At 39.3% G+C, this 25,108-nt stretch overlaps 1 protein-coding gene across 2 annotated transcripts in view; it reads left to right on the top strand.

The window, feature by feature from the left end:
* PALLD (palladin, cytoskeletal associated protein) overlaps window positions 1-25,108 on the top strand; it is a 388,100-nt gene that overhangs the window by 130,293 nt on the left and 232,699 nt on the right. For both annotated transcript variants that reach the window (XM_088021011.1, XM_028104419.2), the window contains exon 2: window positions 17,380-17,558. In XM_088021011.1, coding sequence (XP_087877137.1) covers window positions 17,380-17,558 — 179 coding nt within the window. The remainder of the gene's footprint in view (window positions 1-17,379; window positions 17,559-25,108) is intronic.

The following is a 25,108-nucleotide window of genomic DNA, read 5'->3' as shown; positions in this document are numbered from 1 at the left end:
CATGGGGAGAGGGGCGCAGGGAGAGGGAGAGGGACAAGCAGACTCCCCGCTGAGCGCAGAGCCAGAGGCAAGGCTCGATCCCAGGACCCTGAGATCATGACCTGAGCAGAAAGCAAGAGTCGGACACTTAACCTACCGCACCACGCAGGTGCCCCCATCCGGAGACTTTTCTTAATCTGCTTTCTGTGCCCTCACAATGTACCCTTCCCTTAGCTTTGGTAAGAAATAACAGCTGGCTAACTTTTTTGAGTAAAATGAATCAAACCCCGAGCCAAAGGTTAGATGTGCGTCACTGTTTAATCCTCCTAATGACTTTATGAGGTGGTACAAATAAAATACGGTTAAAAGACCCCAGTAGTTGATGAATGATGAAATGATAATGCAAGTATCTTTTAATAGAGCATAATTGCCCTAAAAAGCATATCTTTTTCTCCCCAGCTTTTAAAGTGCTGCATAGATTGGATATTCAAATATTGTGCTTTTCTGTAGGTTTCTTTTTTTGTACATTTTAGTAAGTGTGACATCTATAAAGTAATATTTGCATGTGGTTTAAAAAATCTACAGGAAGCTCCAGGATGAAAAGCGAAACTTCTCTGTCTTCCCTCGGCATCTGTCCCTCCTCTCAATATAACCAAAGTTTTAAGTTTCTTCTGTAAGTAACTCTCCAGAAGTTTACTGTTCCATCAAACACTGTGGTGATATTACTGGACAACATAGTTTTTGACAGCCTCACCTAACGTTACTTTTAAAGGCTGCATAGTATTTTCTTGTGTGGAATACCATAATTGAATTGCTGTTTTTATCCTCCCTGATGGGCATGTAGGGCAAAATGAGTGTTTTTCTATTACTTAAAAAGTACAGAAATGAACATGCCTATACATACATGTTTCATGGGTCTTTGTGCCCTTGTGTGGACATAGCAAAGCATAACTTCCCAGCGTAAAACTGCTGGGCCAAATGCATGTGTATTCTAAATGTTAGTGGTGCCAGATCCTCTTCTTAAAAGGTCTTAATCAGTTTATATTCCCTAATTAATTTCAACAGTTTTCAATTTATAGGAGTCTTATGTTTTAAGTGTATTCATTTTCCATTTAGATGTTCATATAGCTCCCACTTAGAAAACTCCTTCACCCACGTCCACTAAGCAGCCTACAAACTGCATAATCATATGTGTATAATAATGCTGTCTGCATATTCTTTTCTTTCCTCCTTTATGTAAAGTATATACATTTTGTTGAGGGTGAGTGTGGAGGAATGCCTTTTCAGGGTCACTATTTATTTATTTTTTTATTATGTTATGATAATCACCATACATTACATCATTAGTTTTTGATGTAGTGTTCCATGATTCATTGTTTGCGTATAACACCCAGTGCTCCATGCAGAACATGCCCTCTTTAATACCCATCACTAGGCTAACCCATCCCCCCATCCCCCTCCCCTCTAGAACCCTCAGTTTGTTTCTCAGAGTCCATGGTCTCTCATGGTTCGTCTCCCCCTCCGATTCCCCCCGCCTTCATTTTTCCCTTTCAGGATCACTATTTAACTTACCTAATTGCAATTCAAAGATTGATGCAAGAAGGCAAAGGGTTCAAGAGTGAAGTCAATTTTTCCTGAAGTTAGGAATAAATCTATAAATTCTGGTTCTATGAACTGCTGAAGAATTATTGTGTAGGGATCAATAAATCACTTCTAAAGCAGTGTTAGAAGACTGTTCCTTCTCCTCAGTGTACTAGTTACAATTATATTATTAGACTCCAGGGTGCTGGGCAAACTCATTCTTGTAGCTTTTAACATTGCAGTAAATGACCTGGCAACAGATTTAACATTTTCTTTGTAATGTCCAGAATTAACTCTCTAGTTACTGGCCAGAAAATTTCTAATCCCACCAGAATCTTATGGCTATTTGGTACTTTAGTTCTTAGTCACTTAGAAATCCTAATGATGCTTCCTTTACAAGAAGAAGAGGTCGGAGAAAAGGGAGGAATGTCTACTCCTCCTCAGTGACATGAGGGTAAATTAGAGAAATGGGAGGTTGGGATTATCAAATATCTGCGTATTATGTATATTGACATATTATCCAGGAGAGTTGCCTTTGAACAAAAAAGTAAATAGCTAAAAACAGTGATTCTGCACAACCAGTTCAAGGGCTGTTTTGTTGTTCTTTCTCAACCCTGAGAATAGATGGGATAGAGGCAGATGAAACCCCGGCCAGAAGCTGGAAGGCCAGCACTCCCTCCAGAGGCTTGGGTCTGAGGGTGGAAATGTTGAGGAAGCGGATGGAGCTCGTGAAGACTCATACACAGCATGAACATGGCAGGGAGTTCCTTCTGTAGAGAACAGGGCTTTTCTCTCCCAACAGATACTTTTATGTGTGTGCCAGCCCCACGTAGAAATCATGATTTTTCTTCACTCCTTGGTTGGTATGTGATTGTTTTCCAAGAAGAATGTTGAAAAAATACGAAAGGATATCAAAAAATGGGGGAAAAGGGAGGATGTTCAGAAAACTGTCAAAACATATTTGCAAAATTTCATGAAAGTTATTCTTTAGTTCGATGACAGAATTTTAAAGAAAATTTCTTTGAAAGGTCTCAAATATGCTTATGAAAACTTTAATCAATTAACATTGCAGTAAAAGACCTGGCATTCTGAATCAATTATCCATCCAGTTCTTGAATTCTCTCTACAAGGTTCCTGCCTATTTACCTCATTGGATTTGAATTTTAGTACATGATTATCTAACAGACATTTTTAGAGGTTCTACAATCCATGAAATAAGGCTAAAATGTGAACTTCACATTCTAAAATGTGAAGAAAAAGTAGAAACTTTACTACAAAGCAAGTTAGTGATGAAAATGATTACATTTAGAAAGTCTTTCTTTTAGAGGAAATACTCTAATGTCACCTCTTGACCCAGCTTTTTGTACAAAGTATGAATCGTTTTAAAAAACGTATTTTGTGGCATCCCTGGCTGACACAGTCGGTTAAGTGTCCGGCTCTTAGTTTGGACACAGGTCATGATCTCAGCGTCGTGGGATCGAGCTCTTCATTGTACTCTGTGCTGAGCGTGGAGTCTGCTTGAGATTCTCTCTCTCCCCCTCCGCTCACACACTCTCTCTCTCTCTCTAAAATAAATAAATATTTAAAAAATATACATATATCCTGTGACCATTTGCAAACATGGAAATGTGGCATTTTGTGTGCTGAACATAAGCTCCATTTAACAGCTAATAGATCCCCAGTAAACCATCCTAATTAAAAAGCCCTTGGAAACCTCAAGAGTTATCTTGATTAAATTAGGCTAATCTAGTAAATGCATCATAATTAAGAGGATTATGCCATTCTTTAGTATTCAGCACACCGGGCATTAAATGTTTTGTCCCACTTTCGTGCGTCAGCTGTCAGTTGTTTGCTAAAAGAAAGATCATGGTACCAGTCCTCATAGACTCTGAATCAATTATCCATCCAGTTCTTGAATTCTCTCTACAGGGTTCCTGCCTGTTTTCCTCCATCTTCAGCATAGCTAGTGATGGGGAACTCACTTGTTCCAATCTATTCCATCGTTGGGCATATGGAATAATTTTAGTCATAAGAAACTGCAGGGAATTTCTTTAGATCCTTCAAAATTGACCTAACTCAGGGGCACCTGGGTGGCTCAGTCGTTAAGCGTCTGCCTTCGGCTCGGGTCAGGATCCCAGGGTCCTGGGATCGAGCCCCGCATCGGGCTCCCTGCTTGGCGGGAAGCCTGCTTCTCCCTCTCCCACTCCCCCTGCTTGTGTTCCCTCTCTTGCTGTGTCTCTCTCTGTCAAATAAATAAATAAAATCTTTAAAAAAAAAAACCCAATCTGGAGGGACACTAGGATATTCTTGCTCAAAAGAATTGAGAAAAGGCACGAGTGTGGAACAGCGTTTACATGTGGCCTTGAACTCCCTCCACCTTTTTCTAGCACAGAGTAATTGTTTATTTTCCCAGTATCTATAAATTGCCAAAATGATAGGTAGGATAGAAAGGCTTTCTCCCAGTGTACACAGCCTGAAAGGAAAGAGTGAACTGTTGGCCAAAACTCTTCCTTGTCCCAAGAAATTCTTGAGGAGCCCCCAGGAGAGAAGTGGCTAAGGGAGAGATCATATTCTCTAGATGTCCTGATAGACGTGTAGTGAGCTCTGAGAATGAAAATCCTGCTCCACAAGACAAATTTTGGACATACTGTTCTTTCCAGGCCCAGCAAACACACGTAGCCATTATTATGGGTGGCATTTTAAAATGACAGAAACACGTATTTTTATTTGCTGTGCCAAGTAAAGGAACTATTAGAATTTCCTCTAAATAGCAAATATCCTGTGCTAAAGCCTCCCCACCCCACCCCCCATCGCATACCACATAATAGTTTTAGAGGTTAGTTTGGTTTTGTCTTTTGCCAAGTCTTTAAGTGCCTCTGAAGTCAATTTTTTTTAAAAGTTGTGTATTGTGCCATCAAGGTAGCTTTGGGGCATGTAGGCTATAAGCACTCACTGGTGGAATGTGGCCAGGTGGTGGGTGCTCTAATTCTAATCAGAAAAGAGAGCTTTTTTCCATCATGAAAAATCCCTCTTTTTCAAAGAAAAAGATTTAAGCCTGTATCCAATCATAACATTAATTTTAACACTTTAAAAAATCAAGTCTAATTGGAACGCAGTGCCAGCCTGAGGTAATTCGCTCTGAAAAAACCAACTGAAATGAAACATGCCAGTTTATTTGTTATTCAAATAGCCAAATAAAACAAGGTATAATTAGTCCTGACTTCCTGTTCTTGCTCAGACACCTGAGGCCCCTCCCTGCTCCAGCTCCACACACCCAGGATCAGAGGGGAAGCAGTGGAGACAGCTTTCTTGGGAAATGCCTCACTGTTCTACAAGCTCACAAGTATGTATTTGATCCAAATTGTTGGGAGGAGGAGAGATACTGTTTAGAGAATTAACCTGTGTGCATCAGAATCAGAAAGGCTGTTTGCAAAGCAGCACTTGCAGGGTGTTTGAGACTCTTTGAGTAAGTTGATTCAAGGAGAGGTCAGATGTTTAATTCAGCTTTGTGTGTGTGTAGGTGCATGGTATGGTGGTGTGTGCGTGTGTGTGTACAAAATGTGACTCAACATTTTGATGAAAACATTGACTAGTTGATGGGATAGTTGGTGCAGGGCCCATGAGCACTACCTGCTAACAGTAGGATTCATTCTATACCTAATTTCTCATTGTGTAATTCAAACAGTTCCTTCCTTGCTGGATACTTCATTTATTATAGCTCTTCTTGGAGAGCTGGCCTCTAAGTGTGGACATGTAGAAGGAACACAACATAAGAACGAGGGAAAAGCGTTGGGAAAAGGGGGTGGCTTTGATATGAGTTAGCTGGGAAAATCTTGGAAAAGGAAAGCAAACAAGTTTCTGTATGTTGTTACTGACTGACACGGCCAGTGTAACTTTGCTTGCACTCACACTCTGTTGTTCATGTTTGTTCTGCGGTTCCTAGGGGACCACACTAGCCAGGCTTGAACATCGTTAGACTAGACTGGGGCCAGAACATTGTGTGAGGAGGCCACCAAGCTCCCCTGTGCCTCAGTCAGATGGTCCACCAAATCTGATGAGAGGCTGAAGCGGCTGCCCTTGCCTGCTGAGCTGGATTCAGCTGATGGGGCCTCATCAAGGAGTGCAGTGTTAGCTGAAGGCTCCTTTGGAGAGGAGAGGAGAGGGGAGGGGAGGGAAAAGGGGAGAGGAAAGAGAGGAGGGGAGTGGAGGGAAGGGGAGGGGAAAGACCTTGAATTCTGAAGTTGCAGCTTTTTCAGAAAGAAGGATAGTCTCCCTTCATTTTCTGTCCCCACTTTCATCTGTTTTCTCCTCCCTTACCTAATTGTGATTAGCCGGCAGCACAATTAAGGCAAGAAATTAAGGTACTAATAAACTAAGAAAAATTGTAGATGAAATCTTCTGTACTTTGATTTGGGGGAAAGCTGTTCCATGGTCGAGGAAAAAGTTGCATTCAATGTAATTGCTTGTCAAATGCAGAGAAATCACTACCGGGCTTGCTAGCAGTCCATACATGACCTGTTTCATGTGGGTTTCTGTATTTATGTAGAGTTGAAGACACCAAGAGGACTTGTTCCCTATCCCTACTTTGGTTTTAGTCCTCTTTGGGTTTTGTAATTCTGAGGTAATCGTTGTCTCTCAGTGGACAAGTTCCAAAAGCCTAGGAGACTGACAGCATTGTCTAATAAAACATCTCCCATTTTATTTCCTCTGGAATGCACTCCAAGTTACAACAATAGCTAGTAATTACCTGCCGTAACTGTAACAACAAAATAGCTGAATATGCACCTCTCGCTGTCTTATGTATGCAGTTTCTCCTTCTCAGGCTCTCTCTCTAATCCATTCTTTCCCTCAACGCTTTGAAGGCTTGGAAACATGCAGTACAAATTTTCACAGTATAGGTAACTTTGAAGTGTGACTTGTTAGGTCATGCTGACTTAGTTATGTGCCTGCATAGAGGGTTGGTAAGGACGAATCTATTTTTAACAGGTGTATCGAGAATCTGTGAATGAGTGACAGGAAGGTTGGGAACCTTTTTTCCCCCTCAGACTGGGAAATTCACTTTTGTCTACTCCTGGGAATGAATCACATTTGCAGAAAGTCAAAATATCCACTAAAGCCAAAATCATGTTTTCAAGGGGGCTCTTGCAGTGAAGTGTAAGTAGGACAACCGTACATTTTGGCTTAACCTGGCACAGTCCCCATTGGTTCCTGTAATTATGGCAGCTTGTTTCTTTCTCAGCAATGACCTGACTTGAACGTCATCTTAGACATTGACACTGAGCATTTTTCAAAGGGGGGGAAGACCCAAGTAATTTCAGGTGCCATGGCAAAATGGCTGCTTGTCCAAAAAAGGAAGAAAAACAGAAAATTCTTAGAGTTAACAGTCAAAGATAGATGGGAGGTTTGCAGTCAGCATTTCACATTGATTGCTGTCTAAGAAAATAATTCATAAACATAGACAATTAAATCAGGCATGGCAAATATGTTTCAGCTCAAGTGCCAGATCTGTCTGAACAGTAGTGGTTGCCCAGAGCACCGCTGAGAAGGACTCTGAAACTAAGCCTGGGGCCAGTAGGAAAGAAGGTTTTGCCTTGTTACTGATGTCTGTCATAAGCACTGGAAGAGGTAGGTAGTTGTAAAAGGTAGAAAATGTAGGCCAGGTATTAAATGTCACTATTTTGTAGAATTAGATGGGATCTTAGTGATAATTCAACCCACTGTTTCCCAACATGTAACATTGATGCTTCAACATGATTCTCAAAACATGTGTTCCATAGGCAAATAAGATTGAGAATGATGCCTGCCATTTTTCTCTCTTGGAAATTTAGTGTATATCGGCATGGTCAAAGTTCTAGAAAGTTCTGTAGTAAAGGCAGATGTTTAACTTTGTTTAACCTGTTGCTCCATGAACCTATTGGGCCACAGAACCCTTTCTCAGTGGTGTCTGTCAACTTGATGCAAAACTAGTTTCTCAGGACACATTTGAGGAAACACTGGTCTAGTTCATTCCTCACATTTCACAAATAAACTCAAGCCCCGAAAGAGAGAACAACTGGATTACATTCAGCTTAGCTGGTCTTTTGACCAGGTAAAACCAGAACCCTGGGTGCTGATTCCCAGCCCCAAGGTCCTTTCTACTATATCACCAGTGTGAAAAATACTGAAAACAATCTTAAGATTTTAACAGCACAAATATTTAGTTGTAGATTCTACTTGCCTACTTTTATAGTTGTTTTTTAGGCGTACTGATTAAATGCTACATGCTCCTGGTGTCTAGATATGAAGCTACCTCTTATGGCCAAAACTAGATAAAAGTCATTTTAGAAGTTCCTTTTTATTTGGGCTACTTTTTCTCCCCCCACTCTGTTTTATCTTTTTTTTCTTAGGACATAAAGTGATTATGAGAAGAAAGAATTGGTAGACATGAGTCTGGTTTTGGTTCAAAGGCTATTTTATCATTTCCTGGGCTTTGAATTTCAAAAAGTCAATCTATTTATTGGTCTCTTTTCGACTAGAAGGTTAAAGTACATCTGTTGTCCACACAAATTTAGCTATTGGCCTTCGAGCTAAGCAGTCATGAAATTATAGCCATAGTAAATTTAGACGAAGACTAATTTCACTTTGGTCTGCCTATAAATCCACATGACAGAATAAACATGGTGTGTCTTGTGGTTAATGTGAACACATGTAAAAAATTAAGAAATACTTGGTGACAAGACAAAAAATACTCCATAAAAATTAATTGATGTTTAATTGAGGATGTATGAAATACAATATTTACAGATGGCCTGACTTCAAGCTTAGGCATAAATAAAATTCATCTTGGGCATAAGTTACCAATTTTGGTGAATCTCCATTTCATGGCAGAGCACTGCTGTTCCTCTGGGAGAAAGGAACACCTGGAAAATATAACCCTTGTTGAACCACTGATGTCTCTGGGTTTTTGTTTTGTTTTTCTTCCCTACCCTTGATTTCCACTGTAACAGCAGTTAAAAAACTAGTTCCTTCAGTTTTCTTCAATCATGTGCTTCTGTGAAGTCGTGTGGCTGCTTGCACTTAGGAAGAAGGGGGCGGCTGTGGGCTAAATTTGCCTTCCTGTAATCATTGATATTCCTTTGAAGATAAATGTTTCTAGGAAGTACAAATCAGTGGAGTTGGGAAGCAAACATAGAGCTACATCTTTCAACGTAACTTTGTTTCTCCATGAGCATAAGGAAAGTGACATGTAGGAGAAAATGGAAACTCAGCTATTTTTAAAAGTTTTATTTAATGAGCACCTCATTGTTCTATTAACGGACTCCCAAGATTTACCATTTTCCTTAGAGTTGGAAAATATTACCCAAGATTTATTGATGAAGCTTTATAAATTTGATAAATTGATTTTTTTTTTCATTTTAAAACTTGTTCTTGTTTAAAATACAGGGCATAGAAAACTTCCATGATACATGGTTGTGGTTCAAGAAGAGAAAGATACTGAAACCATCAGTCATAAAATCTGTATTTCTGTTTACATGATGGTATTAGAATAGGTGGTACTAGTCAACCTCTAAATGAAGTGATGCCATATGTGATTTTTTTTTTAAACAAAATATTCGTATACCATGCTGGGTAGTGTATATTCTACTTTTTCAGTGGATGTGTTAGCTCCTTTCATTTAGCAGTTGAATTTATTGTCCTAAAAATCAACAATCTTGCCCTGTCTTGGAGAACCAGAGTATTCTGAGCTTTCCCAGATGTACATCCCCCTCCAAAATACAGTTCTGAGCCCCACGGCCAGTTGTCAGGGTCATAAGAGAGGGAAAAAAGGAAGGTCACATCAGGGAGGTCAGTTTTAAAATTCTTTTACACTGCCCAAGAATGGAGGCGATTGTTGGTTTTCAAAGGCAGCCACTTTTTCAGAAGCAGCTGCGATCCCCCTGATTTGAGTTAGTTACCCTTGTGACCCCTTTTGATCCCCAACCAAGCTGTTGGTGTGACGGCAGTCAGATGGAGCCACTCTCCTCCAGCAGTGGAGCTCTGACCAAATCAGAGGTTACGTTTAACCTCACCTTGAAATGTAGAAAGTGAACAGTTAAATATTGAACTTTTCTATGTAAAACACCTTCTTGAATTTCAATCCTACTGTGTCCTGCTGGTGCCATAATATGATCCTTGAATTTTTGGCACCATCTCAGTTTTAGGCTGGAATGTTTGACAAATCCTGAGAAAAAGATATTATACAACAAGAAGAAATACATACGTTAAAACAATGTAGATTTCAAAATCCCAGCACAGGGTAATATAAAGAAATGGGCCATCTTACAGAGCTTTAAATACGACAGTCCTTTTTTTCCCCTGTTATCTTTTGTGAATAAAAAAAATTTCAAGGCTTGTGAAGTTCATCAGTATTATCCCTTCTCCAGCAAATTAAGTGCAACCTATGTATTCGATCCAAAGCAAGCTTAATCTGTAAGGATGAATTTATAACCAACTTTTAAAGATTTTTGAAAGCAGTACATGCTTCCATGTGATAGAAGAGCCTCCATTCATTGGATGAAGTGTATTCATCATTTCCTAGGTCTATAGTTGGGTTTTCTTCTCTACCTTGCCTCCCTACTAGTCTCATAAAATAAACCCAGTTTAGCTGACATCTGTACCCCCAGTCAGTTTCTGAATTTGAGTCAAAGTGCAATAAGCCCCTTGATGAATGAATAAGTGATTGATTAATAAATGAATGCATGAATATGACTCTATCTCCTAACCCTTTTACATTCTACTTATAATTAATGCAAGATTATTTTCATGCCCTGTTGATGACCTTATAATCTGACAACCAGTCTCAACTGGCTTACTCCTATACGAGCAACTCTTAAATTCTTTTGAATGAGGGTTTACTACACTGATTTTTCAGTGTTTGTGTCTCAGCTCCCCATTGTATGGCAGTCACATTGTTGCTTACCAGCTCCACCAGTTTAGAGAGTAAAAATCAGTAAACCTTGTTAAAATCTGTTTATATCCATAATCAAACGTTTGATGAAAGATGAAATTGTGAAATTATCTGGATTTAATTGTCCATGTTCTTTTTTTTTGTATTTATACGTATTTATACGTAAATGAGAATAGCCTATATCTAAAGATAAAATGAAAACTATTTCACCAGGTTTTTGGGAAATAATGCCATATTTGCAAAGTACATGGCATATGAGAGGCATTGAATAAAAATATTCACTCTCTCTTGTTTTGAATTTATATAAGTCCTTATGACTGTCATAGTTCCCAGAGACTGTGTCCTCATCCTAACTATGGGATTGGAGTTATATATTTTAACCATTTTTATAGTTAAAATGAAGTATGGTCAAGGTCTGCTTGAAGTTGAAATTCATTAGAAGTACAGAATGGAAATGTAGATAACTGGATTTTGACTTTCCAATATACTAGGTAGTGTTACCCATTAGATCAATGGCTTCCAGGTATAATAAATGGAACGGGGAAAAAAAAAGTCCAGGGGTGTCCTCAGGTGGGATTTTACCTAAGTAGACTCTCTCAACTATATTACATACTTCCGCACATGCTCTCTCAACCAAACCCTTTCCCCAATCCTATAATACAAATAGCTTCCAGGATCTGGAGGAAAGGGAGGATGTATCTTCCAAGAAGGGACCACATTGAGCATGGCAAATGTGTTTCATTAGACTTCAACTTCACTTGCTTTGTACCTTGCCCAAACAGCCATGCTGAGAATGCTGAGACATCCGGTCTCACTAGCAAAGGATATTCACATCAACTAGTGATGTCTGCCACAGGATATGCAAAGAGGACAGTGTCCTTACCCGTTCTGTGCATTTACCAAGCCTGTGTTTTGTCCTATTTTGTAGGCCTAACATTGTAGCTTGTCACACCAGTGTTGCTTTTCCTAAGCATCACTGGCAACCAGAATTTATTTTTTATTTATTTAATTTAAATTTTAGTTAACATATAATGCAATATTGGTTTCAGGAGTAGAATTCAGTGATTCATCACTTACATACAACACCCAGTACTCATCACAACAAGTGCCCTCTGAATACCCATCACACACCTAGCCCATCCCCCACCCACCTCTCCTCCAGCAACCCTCATTTTGTTCTCTATTGTTAAGAGTCTCTTATGGCTTGTTTCCCTCTCTCCTTTTTTTCTTTTCCCCCTTTCCATATGTTCATCTGTTTCTTTCTTAAATTCCACGTGAATAAGATCATATGGTATTTGTCTTTCTCTGACTTATTTCACTTAGCGTAAAACACTCTAACTCCATCCACATCATTGCAAATGGCAAGATTTCTCTTTTTTGATGGCTGAGTAATGTTCCAGTGTGTGTGTGTGTGTACCATATCTTTATCAACCAGAATTTAATACAGGAAAATTTCAGATCAAAATTTAGTCAACAAACCTGAGGTTTACCTTTTCTTTGAAGAATACTAAATGTTTTGAATCCTTTCCAGGAAACTGGTAGAAGTATGACCTTAAAGAAATCTAGCAAAACAAACATGCCCCGAGTACATCTCATCCATCTACTTTGTTGCATCAAAACTTTAAATCTCCAGGATTCTCTTAGGTTAGGCAAGAAAGTGATTTGTATTTGATCTGCTCCGTAAAGAACGGACAAAGTTGATTTCCTCTTTTGAAGAAGATTATTTTGAGTTTAATTTTATGCTTTTTAAATACACTTCAGTATGAGCAGGTGAGAGTAGATACACTTCTCTCTGTATACTCCTCAAGACAAAAACTATAATAGGTACTATTTCAACTATTTGTTCAATCCTTTCTTCATTTGTAAGCTAATTCTTTGGTTAGTTCAGTGCTTTAAAATGTAGATTTTATTATTATTCAGGTATGATGAAGCCAACAGATTAGGACTGGACTGCCATTGAAAGATATTTTGTTATTCACCGTTCCCACATGTAAAGAGCATGCTATGCCATGGGGGACCACAGGGGGGTCACCAGGTGCCTCCTGTAAGGGGTCAGAGAGGTGGGGGGGGGCAGTGGGCATGGGCAAGAGCTTTACCGTAGTTTCCACAGGAAGGAGTGGGTGAAACAGGGTAAGCACATTTAAGATCAGCTGGTTTGAATAATTGCAGCAAACTCTGTGGCCTAGGGGCTATTGTCCCCCTAGTGTTTTGCTCTCTGGTTCTGGGGTGATTAGAGCAGAACAGTAGTGGCCCTGAGTGGGAGAGCCCAATAGAAGAGGTGGTGGGGATGTGGCTCCAGACTGATGAGCTTTCATATGAAAGGTGTGCCCAAAGGAGTCACTTACTCTCTTTAAGAATTGGCTAGCCCTGGGAAGGGCAGTCTTTCTGGTATCAGCAAGGCCCAGATGTCTAAAGCCTCAGAATTACAGAAAATAAAAAGGCATAGTTAATATATTCCATATACCAAACATTGTGCTGGAACATATAGCACACTTATTAACTTAGTGAATTAAGTTAAAAAGACCAGGTCTCTGCCCTGGAAGAAGTTACAGGATAGAGGGGCACATGAAGAACTGATTTCAGTAGAAGGTGGAAAGTTAAGTACATGGTAGTGATAAAGACAAGGTGCTAGGTCCATTGACACATTTAGGGACCCATCGTGGAGTCCTTATAACCTTAGAAGCTCTATTATATTTAGTATATTTCATAGAAGAGAAGCCATTAATTACTTGGATCTTTCATCGAAGAATTTTCTGTGTCATTTCTGGAAATACTTTAAATGCAGTCCTAAATATAAAACCCTTCCATTTCACCAAGAACCTTAGAATAGTGAAACTTTACAGCAATAAAGTCTCATGTCCTCATATATGTGAGGAACCTGAAGCAGGAAGGCTAGCTGAATTTCCTAAAGTCACAGTTGAGCCTCTTTGCTCAGCCATTGCTAGCTCCAATGTGCAAATGGTTCCAATCATAAATTAAACACACATTTATCTAACTATTGGCCAGGAACCATGCTGCCCTTTTTGTTGCTACAGGGAGTCTGCCATCTAAATATTTGCAGTTTTTCCCCCTCTCGAGTCACACCCTGTCTTACCACATTTTAACAACATAGAACTGGTCACTTGACAGGTACTTATATCAGGAACAATCTGACTTTCCCTGAGAGTGTCAATGCAATATAAATGACTCATAGTAATTTGACGTATTGCTGAATTTGGACAAATTTCATCTTTTCTCTGCACTATGTCTTCTGTATGTTACAATCTGAGATGCTTTTTTAAATTTTATTCATGGAGCTGGAGAACAAATAGCATGAGTGCTTAGAAAGCAAAAACCAGATCAGTCTAATGGTTTGTAAGCACCAACCATTTCACCATATGCAATTGTTGAAGACCGGATGAACCACTTCAGAAGACAAAAATAGGTGTTAGACTGTCACAAAAAATGCAGTGGTTGCCTTAATCTTCATTGCTCAGATTATATTTGTCAATTCATTTTTAGAAAACTGCAGATTCTATGGGATAAGAATGCTAGAAAAGCATTCTACAACACAGACATGACTGAACAACATCGGTAGATGCTAAATTAGAAAGAATCTCATGGTCAAATAAGTTGAGTAAATACTAGATTAGACAGTGTTAAATTTCTTCTCTGCAGGACTTTCAGGGCCTTTAATAAGAAAACGTGAGTTGCAAACATCAAGAAGTGAGACATATAACATCTTCCAAATCTATTCGTCCATAGATCCTTCACTATTAGGTTTTTCATGGGAAGCATATTCCGAAGTAACAAGCAGCAGGTTGTATTTTTAAAGCATCAAGTATACAATACACTGTGGATCAGTTAAAAAAAAAAAAAATTTAAAAGTTTTTTTCTGCAATGAAGAAGTCTATTTCCTAGGTGGGAAGATAAGGCATAGATACAGTAGGCCTCAAATAATGGTGTGAGGAAATAATACAGAAACTGTCACAAAGTGCTATGTGATCTACAGTCAAATGAAAGATGTTAAAATTTGTTCAGTACAGAGGTAGGAGAAACAACGTAATTTTACGTGCACTTATGTGCAAGGGAGCAGAAGTACAAGACACATAAAATATGGTTGCTAGGTTAAAGAAGTGAATAACTTAGAGGGGGAGCCAGGACTCAGTGATGCAGGATGGTATGGTACAAACCTCACAGACCCAAACTACTTAACCTTTGTGTGCATGTGAGTCACCTGGAGGATCTGAACTGATGGAGTAGATTTGGAATGAGGATCAAGATTCTGCATTTCTGATAAACTCCCCAATGATGCCGATGTTGCTGGTCCAAGGATCACACTCTGAGGAGCAAGAAATCAGAACAGCAGTTGGCAAACTTTTTCTATAAAGTGCAGATAGAAAATATTTTAGGATTTGTGGGCCATATACTCTGACGCAACTACCCACCTCTGTCACTATAATGCAGAAGCAGCCAGAGACAATATGTCAATGAGCATGGCAGGGTTCCAGAAAACAAAAACAAAAACAAAAAAAACTTGATAGACGCTGAAATTTGAACATTTTGTAATTTCCATATATCACAAATTCTTCTTCTTTTGACTTTTTTGCAAAAACTTAAAAATATGAAAACCGTTCTTGGCTCATGGGCCATATGAGGACAGGTGATGGGGCTGCAAGCTGTAGGTTTGCTGACTCAGGAGTTAAAGGACAAGATGCCACATTCCCTTGGGTAGCTGACAGGGGTTTCCTTATGAAGCACGTCTAACCAAAGCAGTTACTCTTGCCCTCTCTTAAACCTTCATTGTATTTTTCATGCTTAATTTTCCCTCCAAGTGTTGGTTTGTATCTTTTTCATGGGAGATAAAGACAGTCCTCAACTAGTTGCAGAGTTTACCGGGCTTTATTCTATTACCTGTAATATGTAAGGCAGTGCCTTCCACATAGAAGATGCCCAGCAAGCATATGTTCAGTTGAATTTAATCTGTCGAAGGAGCCTTTAGCTTGGCTTTAAGGAAGGTGCTTTGGTGAAGAGGGCAGGAGAAAATTCTCAGGAAGAGAAAGGATAGGCAAAGGAAGGTCAGCAAGTGCTACATGAGGACTAGGTAGGAAATAACAAATCCATGCAAATATTTAATAGAAACAGAGGATTAGTATAGGAAAATGATAAAAAGGAAATAAAATCAGGTCCAGGTATATGAATGGCTTCAATGACAGATCTGAAGTTTAGAGACTGATGTATGTGAGGAAGAGCTTTAATCTGATACAGAATCGAGGAAGAATCTATAATTCACTAGAGATGGTGAAATCCGTTAACTTAATCCAGTCATTTCTCATGAGTGAAGATCTGGTCTATGACTGTTGAAAGAGAACAGTAAAGAAGGAACTGGAAGATGACTCTAGGCTGGAATGTTCTGTGCAACTTTTTGAAGACAAAGGAAACGGGGCACCTGGGTGGCTCATTCGGTTAAGCATCTGCCTTTGGCTCAGGTCATGATCCTGGGGTCCTGGGATCCAGCCCCGCCTCGGGCTCATGCTCAGCGGGGAGTCAGCTTCTCCTTTACCCTCTGCCCCTCCCCCTGCTCCTCTCTCTCTCTCCCCCCCCCTCGCTCTCTCCCTCAAATAAATAAAATCTTAAAAAAGACAAGGGAAATTACAAAATGCCCCAGAGTCAAGAAATACTGCTCTTCTCAATCTTCTCAGAAGTACTAGCTGTTGTGTTGCAGAGGATGCTCTGTTGGCAAGGTGGTGTTGATAAATGTCTTTTAATTCCCAAAGTCTTCCCTGTTCTTCTATGAGTAACCCATATTTAATTTTTAATACAGTTTCTGGAGTTTATACCCAGAGTATTAGCAAACTGGTTTTATTTTCAGATTAAATATAGATAAATACCTTAAACTATGCTACCTAAATACAGAAAAAACTTAGCCTTCGAAAAAAAAAAAAACTTAGCCTTCGAGATGCCATATTTTTACAAAAGGATGCAAAGTCCAAAGAATTTTATAGAATATGAGACTCCAAGGAAATCTGAGTACCGATCCGGAGGTAAATGGACAATATTGTCCCAGAGACCTCAGTGCTTCTGGTTGTAAGTGGCACATTCCTACATATTTCTTTAAAAATAAATCACATTTAAGGGAGGTTTTAGGGCAGCTTCATGTTTTTTTTTTTGTAAAAATCCTGTTGAGAGTTTGAGGTGCTGGGGGAATAAGGCAAGTGTGAGAGAGAGCGTGCGTTAAAACAGTCTGGCAGCTTGCAGCCTCCTACACCGAGGTCCTGGTTGTTTGGGAAAGGCAAAGTGCTGACCAGCAAGAATGAATTACGGCACAACCTACGTCTCCCTACCTTGTGGAGGCCAGGCGTTCGGCTAGAAAGTTTTGTAAATACCAGAAATGTGGAAAGCATTAAATCTGTTATTGCTCAGCTGATCACAAGTCTTAGGGTCCACAAAAATATTGCTGCCTATGATTTTTTAACATGATGACTCGTTCCCCCTTGATACATTAGATATTGTGAGCATAATGTTTATATTTCCTAGTTTTCTTAAGGTCAGAATGATCAAGTTATAAGGGGCATTTATGATCATAAAACATTCTATAAGACACTTTGATTTCTGTTCCTTTTGTTTTGTAATAATGGTCTTTCCAAGTTTGACGATATCCTTTATTTCAAGGTTGATAAAACATACAAGATGCTTTACAAAGAAAACCTGGGGGAATTGTCTAGTCATTAATTTCACGGTCTAAAATGTAGCATTTCCCTCAGTAACATTGACATAGATCTTTTTTTTTTTTTTTTTTAAATCAAATGAGCATCTTATTACAGGGCATTAGCCTTTTACTTCTGCTTTATTATTTTAAGCATCACCATTTCCTTTCTTTCTCTCCTGTCCTTTGACCTCCATTTGGCCTGCAGATGGTTCTGTGAGGGAAAAGAGCTACACAACACTCCTGATATTCAGATCCGCAGTGAGGGTGGGGCCCTCCACACCCTGATCATAGCCGAGGCCTTCGAGGACGACACAGGTCGCTATACCTGCCTGGCTGCAAACGCCAGCGGCTCAGACACCACGTCTGCGGAGGTGTTCATTGAAGGTGAGGAGAGGCGCCTCTGACTTAAAGGGGTGGCTACAGCCTGAGAGCTTGAGTCAAGCTTCACTGGGGAACAGGCTTTTCCAACACAAACAACGTAATGGTGTTGTGACTCAAACCTCATTTCTCCTGAAAATTTTGTATGAATTGAACGGTTCTGACACTTGGGCATACATCAGCTATGTCTAAGGTCAACATTTGTTCCTTTTAATTGAAAACGTTTCGGCTACATGAACTTGAACTTATTTAAAATACAAAGTGTCTTATTTTTGGTTTCTCTAGTGAAGAGAGAATGGGAACAATACCATGTCTATCAGTCAGATAGAGTCTATAGATGATTTAGGAAATCATTCATGGAAATGCTAAATGATTGAATATTTTAAATGTTCTTATTTTTATTCTGGAATTTTTTCTCTTTTGTTAAGATTCTGTTATTCTTCCTAAATGTACTTTGAACTTAGAATAACTAGGTGGAAAAAAACCTCAAGAATCAGTGTTGTATTGAAAAGGGGTAGGCAGAGAGTAGAATGTTTCTTTTGTTCTTGACAAGACTCAGCCTGTGGGAAATTAGAAAACTTGATGTGAAAGTATATAGTTTTAAATTATTAGTGCATTTTGATCAATACCAATAATTTAAGTTGGAAATGTTTTAAGCGCCACAGTGTGCACATACTGTTTCTAAATCCATAAATTGGTGAGTACTCTATTAATTGGTTGCTTTTCAAAGTAGTAGTTAAAATACAAAAAAAGATGAAAATCCTCGAGGTCTCCACTACCTTACTCTTCATCTTTTTATGTTTTTTTTTACTGTTTAATTCCACCAAATTTCTTTATTATTTAAGGTAGAAGAAAGCAAGATATGAATCATAATTCATAGCTCTTTCAAGAATTGACAAAAAATGTAGTTTTAGAGAAGTTATTATCACTGACTGAAAGTATGTACCTTTATTTTTGATAAAAGGATCCTCTGCATTGTCTTTGAATGTAAACCTCTACGAGCTCCTCAAGGGACTTTGTCCTGTTAATGAAAGCAAACATTTTGTATAGAACAATAAGTAATACTTACATGGCACTTATAAATGTGCATATACTCATGCATAATGATTTAAACTTCCACGTAAGCCTATGAGGTATTAATAGTATCTCCTTTCTGTATGTGGGTAAACTGAGACCTAGAGAAGTTAAAGCAACTCTTTCAAAGTCACCCCAGGGATTTGAACTCAGGCAGTCTTGCTCCAAGGCCCATATTCTTAACCACTGTGTCATACATTTCAGAGTGCTAAATGAATGACAAAAAGACTTTTAAAATTTAATTAAGTTAGCAGTATTAGTCAAGGGGTGGGGGGCTGTGTTGCAAACTTCTTAAAGCATTTTAGAATACAATGAAAGGAACTTAAACTTGCATAAGAAAACTGTTTGCTAATGATGATCAGCTATGCCTCCGAAATCCAAGTTCAGATAGAGCCTCTTAAAATTAAATGCTTTATTTGCTTTCAGCATTGCTGGAAATGTGGTGAATTTTCGTGTGCATTGCTCTTACACTACAGATGTTATGTGAAATCACATTCAATTTAATAGGCTACCAACTGATTTCAGCCTGTGTTTATTAAGGCCCTACTATGTGCCAGATAATAAAGACCCATTCCCTGGCATCTAGGAGTTCCCAGTCTAACAGCAGAGATGGACACATAGGAAAAAAAAAAAACAACAATGTAAGTGATGTTATAATAAGTGATAGAAATATATAAAGTGTTACAAGGATACAAATTAACTTAAAAGTTAACTAGAATATATATATGAGATATACCTACTTTTATGTAATAAAAGAAAATATTTCTCTACTTCCTGAAACCAGTTTCGGTATCTAACTCTGGTAGACCTAAAACATTCACACCACGGTCTTTAATTTTATTTCAGTAAATTTGTATCTAAGTTCCTGAACTACCAGTCCTCTTCTGCCTTTGAAATCCTCCAGATGAGTTATCAGCAGGCAAAAAGTAATCACTGGTTCTTGGGGCGACTGGGTGGCTCAGTCGCTGAAGTGCCTGACTCTTGATTTAGGCTCAGGTCATGATCTTGGGGTTCTGGGATTGAGCCCCATGTTGGGTCCTGTGCTCAGTGGGGAGTCTGCTTGGGGATTCTCTCTCTCTCCCTCTCCCCTAGCTTGTGCTCTCATGTACTCTCTAAAATAAATAAATAAATAAATATATTTTTTAATCACTGGTTCTATATACCATGCACATTTCATGCCAGAACCTCAACAAAGATAATGAATTTTTTCCAGTGTACAGTTTTCTACGTGATAACACTGGATTTACTTCGATAGCCAACCAGCCTTGGGGTATCTGTGAGTTCAGATGGATTGTGGGCAGAGTAAGAATAGCCATTAAGAATCAGTCTCTTACATTTTATTAAATCTTACTATAAATATTCTATACACATTTTCAAAAAAAAAAAAAAGAGTCAGTCTCCTGGAGTACCTGGATGGCTCAGTCGGTTAAGAGTCTGCCTTCTGCTCAGGGTCCTGTGATTGAGTCCCACTTTGGACTCCCTGCTCAGCGGGGAGCCTGCTTCTCCCTCTTCCTCTGCTTCTCCCTGCCACTCGTGTTCTTGCTCACTCTGCTGTCTCTCTCAAATCAATCAATCAATCAATCTTTAAAAGAGCCTCCTGAGCCTGATATAAGGTGCTTTAGAAAACTGGCTCATTAGCCTTGTGAAGTATGGGTCATAATTAAAACAAACAAACAAACAGATTTTAGCATATTTTTATCCCAAAGAACAATTACAATTACATGTAATGGGAGAGAATTTCATGAATTCTTAGGCTCATGTTATAATCAAAAGTAAGGAATTTTTATTTTTACTTCTATTATTTTTTTTTACAGAGTGTGTGCATGCCGGGCGGGGGGGTGGTAGGGGCGGAGAGGAGTGGTAGAGGCAGAAGGAGGGAGATTCTACGCTCAGTGCAGAGCCTGACCAGGGTTTGATCTCACGACCCTGAGATCATGACCTGAGCCAAAATCAAGAGTTAGACACTTAACTGACTGAGCCACCCAGGTGCCCCAAGAAATTTTTATATTTTATTTTTTATATATTTTATATTACTCATATATTGTATATTACTCATATATTTTATATTACTCATATATATAAATATATATAAAATATATTTGTATTTTATATTTTTATATTACTCATATTGTATATTACTCATATATTTCATATTACTCATATATATATAAATATCTATAAAATATATTTATATTTTATATTTTTATATTTTTATATTACTTATTCCAGGACTGAATTAGACTCAAACATATTGCTACTGAATTGTATCCTAAACCATGTTGCTGTTACTGTGACAGCATGCAGTCATTTGTGGGGTCTGTTGAGAGTAGGAAGTTTTTTATAGAACTTGAAAATCTCAACAAAACCTTAACTAAAAAGTTAACCTACTGGTTGAAAACTAAATTTCACTGTCTTACACATCAAGTTTTAGAAGTATACAAAATAAATTAGAGCTTAAGAACAGTAGCCAGTGTTTATTTAGCAGTAACTAGGAGCCAAGTACTGTTCTTGATTTTTACATGGATTATCTCATTTAATCCTTACAAAAATCACCTCCATTTTCTGGTTGAGGAATCGGAAACTCACAGAGGCTAAGTAATGTCCATGATATCTCTCACACACACCTGGGATTCAAGGATTGAAAGCCAGGTAGTCTGACTCCTGAGTCTGCCCTCTTAACCACAGAGTAAAATGCACATGAACTCATTAAAGATGGGGGCAGCTAGGAACCTGTGTGTTCAAGGAGCAGAAGGAAGTCCAGGAAGGTGATGGCCTGGAGAGTTCGGCCATGGCCAGCACACGTGCAACATAGAGCCATATGGTCACTGTTAGCAGTTTGGTCTTTATGCTAAATAAAATCATTAATCATGGAGAGTTTAAACTGAAAGGTCACATTATCTGATCTGTATTTTTTTTTATTTTTTTATTAACATATAATGTATTGTTTCAGGGATACAGGTCTGTGATTCATCAGTCTTACATAATTCACAACACTCACCATAGTACATACCCTCCCCAATGTCCATCGTCCAGACACCCCGTCCCTCCCACCCCCCTCCACTCCAGCAACCCTCAGTTTGTTTACTGAGATTAAGAGTCTTTTATGGTTTGTCTCCCTCTCTGGTTTCATCTTGTTTCATTTTTCCCTCCCTTCCCCTATGATCCTCTGTCTTGTTTCTCAAAATCCTCATATCAATGAGATCATATGGTAGTTGTCTTTCTCTGATTGACTTATTTCGCTTAGTGTAATACCCTCTGGTTCCATCCACGTCTTTGCAAATGGCAAGATTTCATTTTTTGATGGCTGCATAATATTCCGCTGTAAATATATACCACATCTTCTTTATCCAGTCATCTGTTGATTGACATCTAGGCTCTTTCCATAGTTTGGCTATTGTGGACATTGCTGATATAAACGTTGGGGTGCACGTGCCCTTTCAGATCACTGCATTTGTATCTTTGGGGTAGATACCCAGTAGTGCAATTGCTGGGTCATATGATAACTCTATTTTCAACTTTTTGAGGAACCTCCATACTGTTTTCCAGAGTGGCTGCACCAGCTTGCATTCCCACCAACAGTGTAGGAGGGTTCCCCTTTCTTCGCATCCTTGCCAACATCTGTCGTTTCCTGACTTGTTAATTTTAGCCATTCTGACTGGTGTGAGGTGGTATCTCATTGAGGTTTGGATTTGGATTTCCCTGATGCCGAGCGATGTTGAGCACTTTTTCATGTGTCTGTTGGCCATTTGGATGTCTTCTTTGCAGAAATGTCTGTTCACGTCTTTTGCCCATTTTTTGATTGGATTAGTTGTTTTTTGGGTGTTGAGTTTGATAAGTTCTTTATAGGTTTTGGATACTAGCCCTTTATCTGATATGTCATTTGCAAATATCTTCTCCCATTCTGTCGGTTGTCTTTTGATTTTGTTGACTGTTTCCTTTGCTGTGCAAAAGCTTTTTATCTTGATGAAGTCCCAAGAGTTCATTTTTGCCCTTGCTTCCCTGGCCTTTGGTGATGTTTCTAGGAAGAAGTTGCTGCAGCTGAGGTCGAATAGGTTGATGCCTGTGTTCTCCTCAAGGATTTTGATGGATTCCTGTCTTCACATTTAGGTCTTTCATCCATTTTGAGTCTATTTTTGTGTGTGGTGTAAGGAAATGGTCCAGTTTCATTCTTCTGCATGTGGCTGTCCAATTTTCCCAACACCATTTGTTGAAGAGACTGTCTTTTTTCCATTGGACATTCTTTCCTGTTTTGTCAAAGATAAGTTGACCCTGGAGTTGAGGGTCCATTTCTGGGCTCTCTATTCTATTCCATTGATCTATGTGTCTGTTTTTGTGCCAATACCACACTGTCTTGATGATGACAGCTTTGTAATAGAGCTGGAAGTCCGGAATTGTGATGCCGCCAGCTTTGCTTTTCTTTTTCAACATTCGTCTGGCTATTCGGGGTCTTTTCTGGTTCCATACAAATTTTAGGATTATTTGTTCCATTTCTTTGAAAAACGTTGATGGTATTTTGTTGCTCTGGCATATCATCTGAGACCAGCTAGAAGCCTTTTGCAGGAGTATGGAGGAGAAGCAATGGGACTTCAGGAGAATAGGCATCATGGAGAGGGAGAGTCAGACTCGAGTTGTGAGTTCAGAGGTAGACTCCAGAAGCCATGCGGTGAACTAGGTGTGGGGGTGATGGGGTGAAAGGGATCAGGGACAACTCTGTGGACTTCAGCTTTACCATTTGTGCATACTGTGTTGCCAGTCTCTCAAAGGGAGAGGACCGGCGAGGAACAGGATTAGGGCCAGAGGGAAGTAAGGGCTTTGTTTTGAACATGCCAAGTTTAAAATCCCTATTTAGATAAGTCAGTAAGTAGACATAAGAATATTGTCTAGCACACAGGATGAGAAAAATATTTTTGAGAGCATCAGGATATGGGTGGTACTGAAAGCTCTGGGACTAGGCATATTACTGGTCAGACCAATGAGGGAGAAAGATATGATGGGGAAGAGTAAGGGGACCAAGTCTGAGCTGGGGATAATCCTTCCTGCATGTTGAACTTCCAAGAGGAGGAGATGCCAGCAAAGGAGAGGAAGAAGAAGGAGCCCCTGAGATGGGAGGGAACCGGTCAGAGTGGCGTAGGAGGGGGCAGGAGACAGTGTTTCAGGAAGGAGGGTGAGGCGAGCTCTGTCCACTGTTGCCTCAGAGTCCAGTCAGATGAGGACAAGGAGGAAACCACTGGGATCAGCAACTGTGGGTGTTGTCGGGATTTTAACAAGAAGGGTTTGGGGAATCTGGAGAGCACCAACAATCACATGGAATGAGTTGAGAAAAGTTTGCAAAATATGGGAGGAGAAGCAACAAATACTAAGAGTGTTGGGGAAGTTTTGTTCAGCCACCAGCAGAGATACGGGCTGGTATCTGGGAAGGAGGATGGGGTCGAAAAGGTGGTATTTTTGCATGTTGTTTGCTTATTTGTTTTCATACCAGAAGTACTAGAATATGTTTCTTTGCTAATGCAAATAATCCTTCTAGATCATGCAGAAGGGGGGGAGAGTAAGAATGAGACCAAAGTCTTGGAAAAGGAGAAAGGGGATGGAATCTGACCCACATGTGTGCTAGATGGCCCCCTCCAGGACGAGATGGCAAAGAGATAATCCTAAATTCATGATATAAATAGGAAGGGTAAATGTAAGCATGTGAAATAAATACAGACATCTCAAGTTGCCACCACTGCCACCCTCTCCTGATTGTAAAATGGATTATACAGATTGTTACAGCTTTAGGAGCTCCCGAGAGGGCAGGGCAGGATGGTGATCCTGAAATGTGGGATGAAGGAAGTGGGATTAAACCTGACTTTGTAGGAATCGGATGGAAAGGTGGACAGGGCAGCATGAAAAATGTGGAGAAGGGGCAGGAATACTTGAGCATGATTCACGTTGGCAGACCCTGTGCGATGTTTATTTGTAGGTTCTCAGTGCCTTGAATAATCAGATAAAATATGTGCCCCTTTTAAGGGACATTTTGAAGCATGCAGAGATGTTGTAGAACACCCCACCAGGGGAAAGCCTCTCTGAGTATATAATACTATGAGAAGCTGAAGGAGTCTAAACACAGCTTTGGGCATTCCTCACCTTATTTATTTTTAAATAACTTTTATGATATTTTCTGGCTAGCTTAGTTCTTAGCTCCATGACCCTGAATAGTTATTCAGTGGCTCTGTGCTTCATTTTCTCCATCTCTGCATGGAGAAAATTAGATTATGGTAAGGATTGAGAGCAGTTCCTGACACATAGTGTGAGCTATGACTGCTGTTATAAAAATAGCGCATTTTTTTATTTGTAGAAACTTAGAGCATACAGATAGAAGGAAGGTATAAAAATCCTGTGTAACGGCACAACTCTGTGACACTCTTACTATTTTGATCTTGCAGTCTTTATCCTGTGTGTGTACATTTTACTCTGCACACTCTTGTACCTTATTTTAAGTTTAA

Source organism: Eumetopias jubatus, unplaced genomic scaffold, assembly GCF_037043125.1.
Source record: "Eumetopias jubatus isolate StellerSeaLion01/CBP00866 unplaced genomic scaffold, mEumJub1_p1.0 scaffold_2, whole genome shotgun sequence".
NCBI lineage: Eukaryota > Metazoa > Chordata > Mammalia > Carnivora > Otariidae > Eumetopias > Eumetopias jubatus.
The sequence above is the reverse complement of the archived record's forward strand: the minus strand, read 5'-3'. Positions and strand labels throughout refer to the sequence as shown.